Source organism: Papio anubis, chromosome 4, assembly GCF_008728515.1.
Source record: "Papio anubis isolate 15944 chromosome 4, Panubis1.0, whole genome shotgun sequence".
NCBI lineage: Eukaryota > Metazoa > Chordata > Mammalia > Primates > Cercopithecidae > Papio > Papio anubis.
In genome coordinates, this window is record NC_044979.1 from 77,316,853 (window position 1) to 77,332,543 (window position 15,691).

Genomic DNA, 15,691 nt, shown 5'->3' on the forward strand with positions numbered 1-15,691 from the left:
AGTAGTGGTGCATGCCTGTAATCCCAGCTATGTGGGAAGCTGAGGCATAGGATCACTTGAATCCAGGAGGCAGAGGTTGCAGTGAGTAAAGAGCATGCCACTGCACTTCAGCCTCGGTGGGAGTGAGACTCTGTCTCAAAACAAGAATAAAATCCAAATATAAGTAAAACTGGAGTTCCTCAGGTGAGGAAGTGCTATTTCAAGAAATACTGGCCAAATATTTTCCAAATTTGTTGAAAACTATAACCCATAGATCTAAGAATATCAGTAACCAAGAATATCAATTAACTTCAAGCACAAGAAACATATCTAAGGGACATTATAATCACACCACTCAAAACCAGTGATGTAGAGAAAATCTCAGAAGCAGCCAGAGGAAAAAAGACATGTTGCATACAGAAACAAATATAAGGATAACAACAGATTTCTCATCAGAAACAATGCAAGAGAGAAGACAATAGAACAACATCTTAAAAGTACTAAAAGGAAGATAAAGGAACTGCACACTCTAATTCTGTAACCGGAAAAAATAATAAGCAAAGATTTTTTTTTTTTTGAAGTTGATTTGGCAATTTCTTGGAACGCTAAATGAATACCTACCTTCTGACTAGCCATTTCACTTCTAGGTGTTTACTCAAGAAAAATAAAAACAAATGTCCATACAAACACATATATAAATGTTCATAACAGCTTTATTTATAATATTCAAAATCTGGAAAAAAGCAAAATTTTTATCCACAGGTGAATGGATAAACAAATTGTGGCATATCCATATAATACAATAGTATTCCATAATATGGAGGAATGAACTGTTCATATATATGCTACAACATGGATCTTAAAATGATTTTGCTGAGTTAAAAGAAGCCAGAAAAATATCATAAAGTATATAATTCCATAAAAATCTAGAAAATGCAAACTAATCTATGATGACAAAAAACAGGTCAATGGTTAGTGGATAATTGGAAAGCAGATCTGTGGAAAGCATATTAGTGAACATACAAGAAGTTACAGAGGGATAGAAGGACAGATGGTAACTTCTGAGGGTTATAGAAATACTTATCATCTTGATTGCAGTGATGATTCCAAGGGTATATACATATCTCAAAACATTGCATTTTATACTTTAAACATGTGCATTTATTATATGCCAATTAGATAATACATAGTTATTAAAATAAAAGAAAAATCTTGAATAAAAGATTAGTCAGTTGAATGATCATCATAAAAAGTACACATAATGAATTGAGTTTATCTTAAGAATGCAAGGATGGTTTGACATGTGAAAACTCTGTAACTGTAATGTATCATATTAAGAAGTTAAAAGTGGAAAACAACACAATTATCTTAGTAGATGCATAATTTGATAAAATCCAGTAATCATTTATATTTAATAAGTAACATTTGGTACAACCAAAAAAGAAGGGAATTACCTTAACTTAATAAAGGGTATCTATCAAAAACTTTCAGCAAATGTCACACTTAGAAGTGACATTTTAGAAGCACTTCTTTTGAAGTCATTTCTTTTAAACATTGTACAAGTGATCCTAGCAGTACAAAATGACAAAAAAATAATAAAAGGAGAGCTAAAAAAGAATAGGTAAAACTTTATTTTCAGACAATATGATTGTGTACATAGAGACTGAAAAAGCAAGAGATTCCACAGAGATTTCACAGGGTGGCTGGATACAAAATCAACATGCCAAAACAAACAAACAAACAAAGAAAACAAACAACAAAAAAACCCTTCTCCTATAGACCTAGACCTATACTAGTTAGTTAAAAGATGTAGAAAAAAATTCACAATTACAAAAATTTCTGCAAGGTATCTGGAAATAAATTTAACTAAAAAAGTACAAGACATTTATGGAAAAAATTACAAATATTTTCTTGAAAAGTTAGAGCTTTACTCTGTGGTATGAAAGACTTACTATTTAATTTGTAGATTTAGTGCAAACCAAACGTGGTATCCTGTTAAATTTGACAAGCCAACCCTAAAATATGTATCTTAGAGTCAATAATTACCAAGAAAGAAGATGAGAGTATTTTTCCTTTTAGAAGACAGAACATATTATAAATTTATTATAATCAAGACAAGGAGGTAATAGCACTGAGAGATATAAATAGAAAAATCGAGTAGAATGGAGAGCTCAGGCACTGATGCTCAAAATATGGAAGCCTGATATATGAAAGAGGTGGTACTGCAAATCAGTGTTGTAAAGATGGACTATTAAATAACTGATTCTGGGGTACTTGCTTATTTATTGTAATAAAAAATAGATCCCTACATTGACCCACACACAAAAATAAATTCTGTGTGGGTTAAATACCTAAATTTTTAAAACAAAACAATAAAAATTTCAGAAAAAATGCATAAGAGTATCTTTATGAATTTGAGGTCAAGAAATGTTTTAAAATAATATTCAAAAATCACAAATCATAAAAGGATAGAAATATATCAGAATTTAAAACTTCTGTATACTAAGAAGTACTGTAAGTGGAAAAAATAAGTCACAGCCTAGGAGAAGATATTTGCAGTTTATATAACACAATAAGAGACATTTGTACACATTTCACATTTGCACAGATTTAGAGAAAGGAACACCATTACCTATTGCTAGCAGGAAGGTAAACTGGCACAAGCATTTTGGACAAGATTTTTTACAGTATCAAAATTGAAGACTCGCATGCTCTATGATCTTCCCATTCTACCTCTAGCTGTCTATCTTCTACAAGTCAAGAAACTTGTCCTCTAACTTATACAAAAGGAAATGGAATGTTTGTGGCAGCATTGTTGGCAAAATCAAAAAGAATGAGAAGCAATTTAAATATCCACCAACATGAAGATGAATAAATATAAAATGAGATATTTTCATATAGTGGAATACTATAATACGATTAATATCAATGAATTAGTGGCATATAAAAGCACAAATAAAACGTAAGGCTGACTATAAATATATTGCAGAATGATATATCACGTAAAGTTCAAGAACACAAAAAAAGCGATATATATTTTACGGATAAAAACATGTAGGAAATTATAAAAACTTCAAAATAATGATAAACACCAAATTCATGATAATGATTATGTGTGAGGAGAGAAGGGAGGGCAGTGGGATTGGGGAGTGCCAGCAGGGACCTTCAGCCACACCTACAATGTTTCTTTTAAAAAGTCTAGAGTCAGTGTGGTAAAACGTTAACATTTGATAAAGCTGGGCTGTGGAATACATAGGTGCTCTTTGTATTGTTCTCTATATGGTGAATATATTTGAAACACTTCATTTTTGTTTTTTAAGACTGAGTCTCACTTTGTCGCCAGGCTGGAGTGCAGTGGCGCAATCTCAGCTCACTACAACCTCCGCCTCCTGGGTTCAAGCAATTCTCCTGCCTCAGCCTCCTAAGTAGCTGGGACTACAGGCACACACCACCATGCCCAGCTAATGTTTTTTTTTTTTTTTTTTTTTTTTTTTTTTTGAGACAGAGTCTCGCTCTGCCACCCAGGCTTACTGCAAGCTCCGCCTCCTGGGTTCACGCCATTCTCCTGCCTCAGCCTCCTGAGTAGCTGGGACTACAGGCGCCCACCACCATGCTCGGCTAATTTTTTTGTATTTTTAGTAGAGATGGGGTTTCACCGTGTTGGCCAGGATGGTCTCAATCTCTTGACCTCGTGATCCACCCACCTCGGCCTCCCAAAGTGCTGGGATTACAGGCGTGAGCCACCACCCCCGGCCGAACCATACTTCATTTTTTAAAGTGAGTTTAAGATTGCATATGTCATAAGTGGTGGAACTGAGATTTGAACTTGGGTAGTCTAACAGCTGAGCCTTACTATATTGTATATTGCCTCTCTGCCATTGACATGTATATAACATAATATGTTTGTATACATACATACACAGAGGCATATATTACATATATGTATAAACATATATGTCAAACTTGGCACTTAGTATACTGTGTAGCACATGGAAACCATGTAAAAATGTCAGCTACTATTACTATATTAATACATTTTTATCCTTTGTAATGATATGCTTATATATGTAACATGTATATTCTTCTTAGACCTGCATCTTACATATTCTTCTAATACTCAAATGCTTGTAAGAATATGACAATAACAACAGAACAATGGTGAAGTTGAGTGCTCAACATGGCTCTCTAGATCCTATATAACTTCAGGATGAGTTATAGAAACTGTGAAGGGCAAACTAAGTATTCGTTCATTTATTCAGCAGTATTTATTGAGAATCTATCATGTCCCCAAAGCTGGGGATTCCATAATAAACCAAGATAAACAAAGTGCCACCCCAGTGGAGTATATATTTTAGAGCAGCACTGTCCAAGAGGAATATAAAGCAAGCCATACATGTAATTATAGCTTTTGCAGTAGTAGTAGCCACACTTAAAAAGTAAAAGGAGCCCGTTAATATAGCATTAGATAACACATGCAGGGTCTGTACTGCAATTAAATATAAAGGAAACCTTACATAATATTAAATAAAGTATCATATCACTTCTGAGCAGCAGTCAACTCACCTTTGGACCTTGTACTCCAATTCCCACTGGTCCTCGAGGGCCTGTAGGTCCCATTTGGCCTACTTCTCCCTAGTAAGAAAAGGGAGTATTTTAATACAGCAGCAAAGTGAAAATAATATATTCCTGCTGTTGATCTCCTAAAACCTGTCTTATATCAATAAAGTAAAACAGTTTCATATGCTCAATTCATATATATTGCCTGAAATCCCTTCAGATGGATGGATTTGCACCAGATTTGGAATCTATGTAAATGAAAAATATATATAATATTTGATGTATATATGGTCTGACTTAAAATATAGGCCATATAGCATATTCAGAATTGATTTTTAAGGAGCCCCTTGTGGAGGGTATCTGGAAAAGATAGGCAGCTGCATTCAAGAACAACTAAAATTGGCACAGGAAAAGGCAAGGTAACTGCTGATCAAGAGCAATGTCATAAGCAGAGAACACAACTTGAGCTTTTAAGGACAAGCTCCAAATCAAAACTCTCAAGAATAGTCAGAGTGCTCCATTGAGGGGCTTCTCACACGTACAGCTCTAAGGAGTGAGTTCTAAGGTGAGCAGTCTCAGAGAAGCATTTTATTTATTTAACAATGATTCATGATTCTTAGAAGCAATATTAAGGATAACTAGTTAAATAAGTGCCATGCTCCTCCTCAAGGAAAAAATAATAGTTCCAATCTATGAGATAGTTTGATTCCCAAGTACATAAAACATTTTTATTTGTTAGGTCATTTCTGATCCCATCTCTTTAGCTATGGTTTTAGTAGTTGGACCTACTGTCAGAGTGGGGGTGAGAATGAAAGTTAGCCAACCTAGAAAGACACATAATCACTAGTTGCCTCTGTTAATATTACTGCTTGAGTTGCTAGAATAGGATCTCATAAGTAAAAGTAACAAAGAAAACAACAAATGAAAATTGCGTAAGTAAAACTTTCTTAAAGCATAAAGAATACATATTACATTTTCTAAATTGTCAGGAATATCAGTAACATTTTGCATTAAGTAGAGATCTCTGATTAAGTTCATTCTATCTGCTGTCTTCTAAATGCACTGGCACTGATTAGAAAACAGCAATTATACTATAGATATATTAAACTCTGCTCTCATTTACGAAGTTACCTTGGAACCAGGTAAGCCTTGTCCTGGGGGCCCTTGTGGACCAGGTGGACCAATAGGACCTTGGATTCCCTTTAAAATAAAATTTTATAAAATAGTATTAGTGAAATTAAGTAGTTTCAAATCCTCTAAAGTGAAACTTTAGTTCAAACTCCATAATAAGTTACTTATACTCAATAAACATTTGTGGAGTGGGGTGGCAGAGGCTGCTAGTTAAACCACAATTTGCATTCTTCCCTATTTCCATATTAAGAGAAATTTTAGCTGGCCCATATGTCTGCCTAGAATAAAGACCATGTTTCTCAGTCCCTGTTGCAGCCAGGAGTGGCCATGTGGGCTAGATTCTGGCCAATGGGATGTGAATGAAGTGATGTATGTAATTCCTGGTTCATGCTAAAAGAAGTGGTATGCCTTCTCCTTCCCTTTTCCTCTTCTTCAGTAGCTGGAATTAAGAGAGGGTGGCCATCCAGGATCACGCAGATGAGGACAGCACCCTCAGTATGGCAGACTAACAAGACTGATTAATACAGTCACTATACCAGCTTGGAGTTTTAAGTAAGGAAAATAAAATTACATCTAGTTAACCTATTTCATATCTCTGTCACATGCAGGCAAACCTATATCCCAGTTGTCCCAATATATATGTATCAGGATGGTAAATTGAAGGTTTGACCTAGGCTCTAAGAAGCAATAGTCAGTAGATTCCAAATTGAAGAATGTTCAAACACTTGACTCCCTCCTTCACACTATAAAGGAGGTTTTTACACATGGGTATAAAAAGGGATGTGCACATATATGTACATGTGTATATGTGGTTGTTTATATTTCACTCTATTTTGTAAAAGATCTGAGTTGATCAAGCCTCCAAATATTTAACAAAAATCTGTGGGCCATTTAAGAGATATTGTAAACATGTTGCTGGAAACAGAAGTTCCCTTATAAACACATGAGGGAAAACACTCATTTTTATAAAAGAAATAGGAAGATCGAATATAACAAGAATGTAATGGATAAACACATAAAATTAAAGATAAGAACATTGAATAACTGAGGTTAAATTTAAGTAAATGAACAGAGGTTAAATTTAAGTAGAATTTATATCATTTGTCTTAAAAGGTAAATAAATGATTTTCTTGCTCAGATCATTTTACAAATAGAGGTCTCATTTCCAATCGAGATCAGCTCTATAAGGACACATCTACCCAAAATTCTTTTTCTTTTTGAAAAGAAGAAAAGGGGGTGAGAAAATGAAAGAAGTACAAGAGTTGTTTTGTTTTGTTTTGTTTTGTTTCCCAAGCTGAAGAACAACAACCTCCACCAAGGAACAGCATTAAAGGCAACGAGAAGCTGTAGGTAGGAGGTCCAGAATTCACAGGCCATCTGGACAGACTTGTCTTTGAACCTCACGTTTAGCCCCATAGTAGTGACTCAGCACCAGGAGCACCGCAAGACCCAAGATGTGACAGCATTGTCCGGCCACTTTTGGGATCAGTAAGCCCCTGCTAAAACCAACAAATAAACTACAAGGCTTGAGAATGTCTGCTGGTATCATCAAATCATGATTTGAGTTGCCCAAATATCCAGCTCTTAATTATTATCTAAATATTTATACAGTTATCTTGGTTTCTTCTGTACCTTAAGATTCCTAGGACCTCTGTCAAGGGCAAGGGAATGGAAAAAGGAGTCATACCCAACTTTGCTGTTGTTTGGACTAACAAAAAAAGTAATAACAACAATAAATTAGCAGACAATTAGAAATAAACCCAAAGTTAATCTCAACAATGACATTTGGAATTATTTCATTTTTTAAATTCTTCCATTCTCCCACTAAAGAAAGCATTATTCATTCTCTAAGCAATAGAATAATTCAAACCTTAATCATAAATCTTAATCGTAAATCTTAATCAAACCTAACCTGCCACTTTCTAACCAGGAGATATTTAGCATAAAACTGGATTTGATGGTCACTTTGATTATGAGACTGCATAAGTATACGGTAAACAACAAAGCATACGGTAAACAAAAAACTACATGGTTAACAACAGTAGAGAGTACTGTTATACTATCTTCACATTATTTAGATTTATCACAATACCCAGATTTTCCAAAAGTTATCAGAAGATTTTGGAAGTGGTTCTAATCATGAACGTAGACATTCTTACAGATCTTTCTTTTCTTCTCACCAATGGGCCAGGTGTCATTTATAAATTTTCTCTGTGGTTTGCTTCTATTCAAGAAGGGTGCCCCTTAAACTAAGTGGTTACTTCTGATCCTGGTCCAAGTTTTAACTATAATACTTTTTAAAAAATTGGTATGTAGCTTGCTGGAGTGGTTGGTGGGGGGATACTACTCTACTCCTTTGGGAGAGAGTGGGGTTCAATTTTCACAAAGCTTCAAGGAGAAAAAAAATATACAAACCAGCAGGTAAGTAAACTGTTGTTCCCAAGGGGAACTAAAAATATTGCACCAAAACCTTTACCTTGTTAATTAGGTTTTAATGTTAAAAGTCACAGCCTCATGAAACACACTACCTATTTTTTAAGCCTTTGGAAGTTCTAAAAAATAAAATCTTCTTATGAAACCATCTTATCCTTCCCTATATTCATTTCTGGACTTATACTCCATTGCAATTAACTGTCAAACACACTCATAGCTGTTTGCAGGACTGGCCTTCAATGAAGACCAAGATGGGGCTAGAATGTTCTGCACTGAAGGGAAAGGAAGAATGCATTAATTACCTGTTCCCCTTGACTCCCGATTCCAGGGATCCCCATTGGTCCTTGGGGTCCCACAGGTCCCATATCCCCCTGCACAGAAATATAACAATAAAACAAAATCTTATTATTTCATACTTTGCTAACCTGGAATTAGGCTATGTTAAAATCTATCTTTATACCATAAAAAAAGTTCAACATGGAAAATTATAAAACTTTATTTTATTCCTTTTAAACAGTTTATAGTTCAAATTCTCCAAAATAGTAAATGACATTTTGCTATTCGGTCTAAGTTGGTGAGCATTTGTATAGGCTTATATTTATCAATCATTTTTCTCACAAACAAAAATTCCTAAATAGTTGTTATAACACAAACATTTTCTGCTAAGATTATAACAGAAATATTTAAAAGTAGAAAATTCATAGGATATAATAAAAATAGAATTTGAGAGATAAATTGAAGAAAAATATTTTTAAATTTTCTAAATACCCTTTCCCTCCAAATCTTATTTAAAATGCATTTTGAAAATTAAGAAATGATCTCAAGTGAATGCAGCAAAATTAAAGAGCCCTATTTTTCTTCTTCCATGAAATTGAGAAAAGAAAATTAAAGTACCAACAAGAAGAACATCATTCATTCTTTCTGTGTCTTTATACAGATGTTTGTTGAGTGCCCATTATATGCCAGAAAGTGTTCCAAACACTTGGAAAACAACAGTGACCAAAACAGCTCAAAATCTCTGTCCTACGTTGAGCTTAGATTTTAGTAGGGGAAACAAGATAGTAATCAAGACAGGTAGATAAAATAACTAGTCTGTTGAATAATAAGTGTGAAGGAGAAAAATTAATCAGGGAAGAGAGGAGGCAGCGATGATTTTGGTTAAGATGTCCAGAGATGATGTCACTGATGAGAGGCAATGAGCCAGGTAGAAACCCAGAAGAAAAGCATTCCAGGCAGAGAAACAGCCAAAGCAAAGATCATGCCTGACATGTTCCAGAAACAGCAAGGAGACAGTGCCGGTGGAACCATCTCCATGAGGGAGAGCGGTAGACAATGAAGTCAGAGAATTATGGCAGTGGAGTCAGGTAGAAGGATTACTGGGGCCTTTGAGGCCATTGTAAGGACTTGGCTATTCTCTGAGTGAGATAGGAAGCCACTGGAGGGTTTTGAGAAGGGAAGTGAGAGATCTGACTTGTTTTTTAAGGCCCCATCTGGAAGCTGTATGGAGAACAGACTGAAGGGAAGTCTACATGAGAGATGGTGGGGCACAAAGCAGCGTGTTGAGAGCAGAGGTGGTGGGGAGTGCTCAGAACCTGGATAATGTTGAAGGTAGAGTAATGGGATTTGCTGAGGATTGAGAGGACTCCGGGATGTCTCCAAGGCTTTTGGCAGAATAGAGTTGTCATTGACCGAGAAGAAAAAGCCTGAGAGAAAAGCAAGGTTTGAGGTGGAGGGTGAGATCAGGAGTTCAGTTTTGGACATGCTTAGTTTGAGATGCCTAAAACGAACATTCGAATAGAGATATCAAGTAGGTGGGGGAGGCCTGGGATTAACATAAATTTGGGAGCCCACAGTATATAAATGATATCAAAGGCCATAATTGAGTGACTTTGCCAAGTAATGGAAAAAAGAGACGGTCCCAGGACTGAGCCTGCCCTTTAAGCACTCCAATCATTAGAGGTCAGAGATGAAGAAGCCGCAGCGGAGACTGAGAAGGAAGCAGCCAGAGAGACCAAGTGAAGAGAGTGTTTCAAGAAGGTGAGGGATCCATCTGTCAATGCTACCAACAGGGCAAATAAATTGACAACAGAGAATTGACTACTGGATTGAGTAACATAGTTAAGATGCCCATTTTAATTGCAGTTGTATTTAGACTATATTAGGGCTGCAAAACTTTTAAACAGTTGGATAGTAAACATTTTGGACTTGAGGGTCATAATAACGTCTCTTTTGTAATTGATCAATGCTGCATTGGTAGTACAAAAGTAGCCATAGATAATACATAGTGAACAAGTATACCTGTGCTCCAATAACATTTTATTTATAAAAACAGGCAGCCAGCTCCACAGTTGGCCAATGTTTGAACTAAATAAATGTTTTTATGAAGAAAAATGTACCATTTAGCAGGCACGGTGGCTCATGCCTGTAATCCCAGCACTTTGTGGGGCTGAGGTGGGTGGATCACCTGAGGTCAGGAGTTCAAGACCAGCCTGACCAACATGGAGAAACCCCATCTCTACTAAAAATACAAAATTAGCTGGGCATGGTGTCACGTGCCTGTAATCCCAGCTACTTAGGAGGCTTAGGCAGGAGAATTGCTTGAACAGGGGAGGTGAATGTTGCGGTGACCTAAGATCATGCCATTGTACCCCAGCCTGGGAAACAAGAGCGAAACTGTCTCAAAAAAAAAAAAGTATCATTAGATCAAACTTTATATAATATTAAATATATAGAACCTGTACTAAGAGATGCCCTGGAATACACTCCTTAGTGTTCTACTTTCTATCAACCCTTGATCTACATCAATATTATGGAAGGAAAACATGATGGACTCAAGTTCTGGCTCAGAGCTGGATTATTCTGATTCAGAACTTGATTTCTTATGCATCAGATACTGTGCTAAATGCTTTACATCCTTTCATTTATCCTCACAACAACCCCAGTAAAGTGGCGATCCCCATTTTTCAGATGAGTGTAAGTAACTCACCCCAGGTCACACAACTGTTAGATGGCAGAAGTGAGAGTCAAGTCCACTCTGACTCCAAAACCCAACTCACAGCCACTAGTTTGCAAATATTTGTTAAACACGTAAGAGAGGGTCCCTTTTTGTGCAGTGTTATTGACATTTAAATACCCACGCCATAAGTACAACTTTGTTTTGTACCTTTATATATGAGAGGCCTTATTGGAGGCATGTGTATATTATCACTTGAATCACAGACACCAAGGTCTCTGAATCTAGTGTTATATGTAAAAGAATAGGAAAGGAAGAAAGGAAAAAGAAGATGGTATTGAGGGAACAGCAGATAAAAGCTTTGCTATGTAATAATATCCTGATATTTCAAAGTGTTTTCTTTGCATGAGCTCCAGATGTAAAAATACGTGCACCATGTCACAACACCACCTGAAAAAGTTAATTTACTGAACTCATAAAACAATGGTTCTGTTGTATTCAGTTCTCACTGCTCCAAAGGAAGAAAGAGCATCTTACGTATTTTTTGGAGTTTTTTGGAGTATTTTGGAGCTGCAGTACAACCAGAGCTAAGAGACTTGAAAAAAGAATTGTATTGCATCTAAAATTCATATCACTATTTATTTCTGCTATTTAAATACAAACAGCTAGAAGAAATAACTACCAGCAAATGAAAATAAGTCACTCAAGATTGAAACCCAACACTTGATATAATCATGAATATCAATTGTTATTCCAATATAATATACAATATAACGATATGCTTAAAGGCTGATATATAAATGACTCTGAATTGATATGAGCTCTCTGCTTTTTTACACATTTCTTATATCCTTCCCCCTCTGGCAGCTTCACTTCCACTGCTTTTTATGGCTGTATCAGCCTCTAGTAGCTTCTATCACCAGCCCCATTCCCATTTCTAATCTGGTATAATCTGCAGCTATTGTAAAGAAAACAAATAGCCAGTGAGAAAGAGAAAAGCAATCCCTAACAACGAGGAGCTGACCTGACCCTGGCAACTAGGCTATCGTGCCAAACACGAACAATTTGACAAATCACCAAGATCATACAAGGCCACCCCATGACTGTGATGGACCAAGAGGAAAGCCAGACTATTCCATAATTATATCTAAGCACAGACAAAAACAGCAAACACTGTACAAAACCCTCAAATGATCAAACATCTCCAATATTGGCTAAAATGAGTGATGGCTACTTCTACCAGTTATGACTCAGCCTAACTCCATTTGTCCCAACTTCTAGATGAGATTCATTAAATACCCAATCCTAAACTTATCTCCGATTATTGATAACATTCAACCCAGAGCCCATCCCTGATTCCTTTTTTTTTTTTTTTTTTTTTGAGATGGAGTCTCACTCTGTCGCACAGGCTGGAGTGAAGTGGCGCAATCTCAGCTCACTGCAAGCTCTGCCTCCCGGATTCACGCCATTCTCCTGCCTCAGCCTCCTGAGTCGCTAGGACTACAGGCATCTGCCACCATGCCCAGCTAATTTTTTTTTTTTTTAGTAGAGACGGGGTTTCAATGTGTTAGCCAGGATGGTCTCGATCTCCTGACCTTGTGATCCACCCTCCTCAGCCTCCCAAAGTGCTGGAATTACAGGCGAGAGCCACCGCGCCTGGCCCTGATTTCTTAAATGATTCCCAAAAATCACCTAACACAAGCGCAAATCCTATGAAATATCTTTCATCCTCTTCCTGAGTTCCTGTAGGTTCATCGTATGTGGTCTCCCTCCCTACAGAGTCAACAAGCCTTGCTAAAACTCTAGATGGATTCCTGTTGGTCCTTGTGGGAGGGCATCAACACTAGTTTTCTTAAATGAGTTTCCTTATTTTAACCCAATTGAAAAATATTTTAAGATAATATATTTGAGTGGGAGCCTAGGGATGGATATACACTTCTATAACAAGGTCAAGTCAGTGTTTTTAACAACTATTTTCTTTACTAAGAAGAAATATCTTTTGATAACGTCTGGATTCAGAGCTGCTTTACTGATGGTAGAAGTCACTGGATGTCAGAACCCAAATAAGTGAGACATTACAATAAATAGAAATAATCAAGTTTCTCAGATCATAGGTCATCCTACATAATAACATATCTTGCATATACTAGATTTGGAGATCATGGTGGGCAGGAGGCAGGACTAGATTGCAGCTCCCACTCGGATGGAAAGAACAGCACGTGGAGGCTCGCATTGTGAACCTTTGCTCCAGAACGACTGCAGGAATACATTAGGAAAGCCATGAAAACCCATACTTGCTGAAGGAAATGGATTGCTCCTGCAGGACCCAGGAGACACCCCAAATATTATGAGTGCCCAAACTATGGAAATGGGAAAGGGAGATTGTCCGCACCTGAACGCATACCCCCACTAGGTCTAGATTATGGAAGCTGAGTCAATTGATAGAGCCGAGCGAAATACAGGGGAAGAAGAAACAGTGGGAAAAATCCCTGTGGGCTCAGTGGGTCCCCTAGCAAGCCATCTCTGCCTCACATCACTGGGGTCCTTGAGGATGTCTGCCAGAGGCACTGGGAAAAGGCCACAGTGGGAAGGAAACCTCCAACTGAACTCTGTAACAATTTCAACAGATTGAGAAGTCTCCTGGTCAGAACCCAGGAAAGGGCGTGAATCCAGTGTGCAGACTCCACAGGCAGGGGAAAAAAGAAAGCTCTACTGACTTTCCTAGTTGGGAGGCGGGAAGCCTGGGACAAGTTCTCAACCCTGCTCACCCACTGCCTGCAAACAGACTCCATGTTGTTGGAGGGGCACAGTGGGAGCGAGACCGGCCCTTCGGTTTGCATGGGAGCTGGGTGAGACCTGTGACTGCCGGCTTTCCCCCACTTCCCTGACAATCTGCATGGCACAGCAGAGGCAGCCATAATCCTCCTAGGTACACAACTCCATTGACCTGGGAACCTCACCCTCATCCCCCACAGCAACCACAGCAAGACCCGCCCTAGTAGAGTCTGCGCTCAGACACACCTAGCCTTGCTCCCACTTAATAGTCCTTCCCTATCCACCCTGGTAACTGAAGACAAAGGGCATATACTCATGGGAGTTCTAGGGCCCCATCCACCACCTATTGCTTCCTATACTACCATAGCTGATGCTCTCTTGAAAGCACTACCTCCCAGCAGGAGGCCAACCAGCACAAAAATACTGCACTAACCAACAAAAGCTAAGGACCTTCACAGAGTCCATTTCACCCCCCTGCCACCTCCACTGGAGCAGGTGCTGGTATCCATGGCTGAGGGACCCACAGATGGTCCACATCACAGGACTCTGTGCAGACAGCCCCCATTACCAGCCTGGAGCCCAGTAGACTTGCTGGGTGGCTAGATCCAGAAGAGAGATAACAATCACTACAGCTCGGCTCTCAGGAAGCCACGTCCCTAGAAAAATGGTGAGACTACTACATCAAGGGAACACCCCATGGGACAAAAGGAATTTAATGACAGCCTTGAGCCCTAGAACTTCCTTCTGACAGAGCCTACCCAAATGAGAAGGAACCAGAAAACCAACTCTGGCAATATGACAAAACAAGGTTATTTAACACCCTCCAAAAAATCACACTAGCTCACCAGCAATAGATCCCAACAAGAAGACATCCCTGATCTACCTGAAAAAAGAATTCAGAAGGTGAGTTATTAAGCTAATCAGGAAGGCACCAGAGAAAGGTGAAGCCCAATGTAAGGAAATTTTTAAAATGATAAAAGAAATGAAGGAAGAAATATCTGATGAAATAGATGGCGTAAATAAAAACAATCAAAACTTCAGGAAACATGGATGCACTTATAGAAATGCAGGCTGGGCACAGTGGCTCATGCCTGTAATCCCAACACTTTGGGAGGCCGAGGCAGGTGGATCACCTGATGTCAGGAGTTTGAGACCAGCCTGACCAACATGGAGAAACCCCGTCTCTACTAAAAATACAAAAATCAGCCAGGCGTGGTGGCGCATGCCTATAATCCCAGCTATTCGGGATGCTGAGGCAGGACAATCACTTGAACCCAGGAGGTGGAGGTTATGGTGAGCTGAGATCGCATCATTGCACTCCAGCCTGGGCAACAAGAGCGAAACTCCATCTCAAAAAAAGAAAGAAATGCAAAACCCTCTGGAAACTCTCAGCTATAGAATTTAACAGGCAAAAGAAAGAACTTCAGAGCTCAAAGACAAGGTTTTCGAATTAACCCAATCCAACAAAGACAAACAAAAAAGAATAAGAAAATATGAACAAAGTGTCCAAGAAGTCTGGGATTATGTTAAGCAACCAAACCTAGGAATAATCAGTGTTCCTGAGGAAGAAGAGAAATCTAAAAGTTTGAAAAATATATTTGGAGGAATAATCGAGGAAAACGTCCCCACCCTTGCTAGAGAATTAGACATCAAAATACAAGAAGCTCAAAGAACACCTGGGAAATTCATCACAAAAAAGATCATCACCTAGGCACCTTGTCACCAGGTTATCTCAAGTTAAGATGAAGGAAAGAATCTTAACAGCTTGTGAGGCAAAAACACCAGGTAACCTAAAAATGACAATCTATCAGATTAACAGCAGATTTCTTAACAGAAACCCTACAAGCTAGAAGGGATTGGGGT

At 38.0% G+C, this 15,691-nt stretch overlaps 1 protein-coding gene across 2 annotated transcripts in view; it reads right to left on the reverse strand.

The window, feature by feature from the left end:
* COL28A1 (collagen type XXVIII alpha 1 chain) overlaps window positions 1–15,691 on the reverse strand; it is a 183,866-nt gene that overhangs the window by 98,779 nt on the left and 69,396 nt on the right. For both annotated transcript variants that reach the window (XM_031665297.1, XM_003896280.4), the window contains exons 16-18: window positions 8,403–8,471; window positions 5,668–5,736; window positions 4,543–4,611 (exon numbers count right to left, since the gene is read on the reverse strand). In XM_031665297.1, coding sequence (XP_031521157.1) covers window positions 4,543–4,611; window positions 5,668–5,736; window positions 8,403–8,471 — 207 coding nt within the window. The remainder of the gene's footprint in view (window positions 1–4,542; window positions 4,612–5,667; window positions 5,737–8,402; window positions 8,472–15,691) is intronic.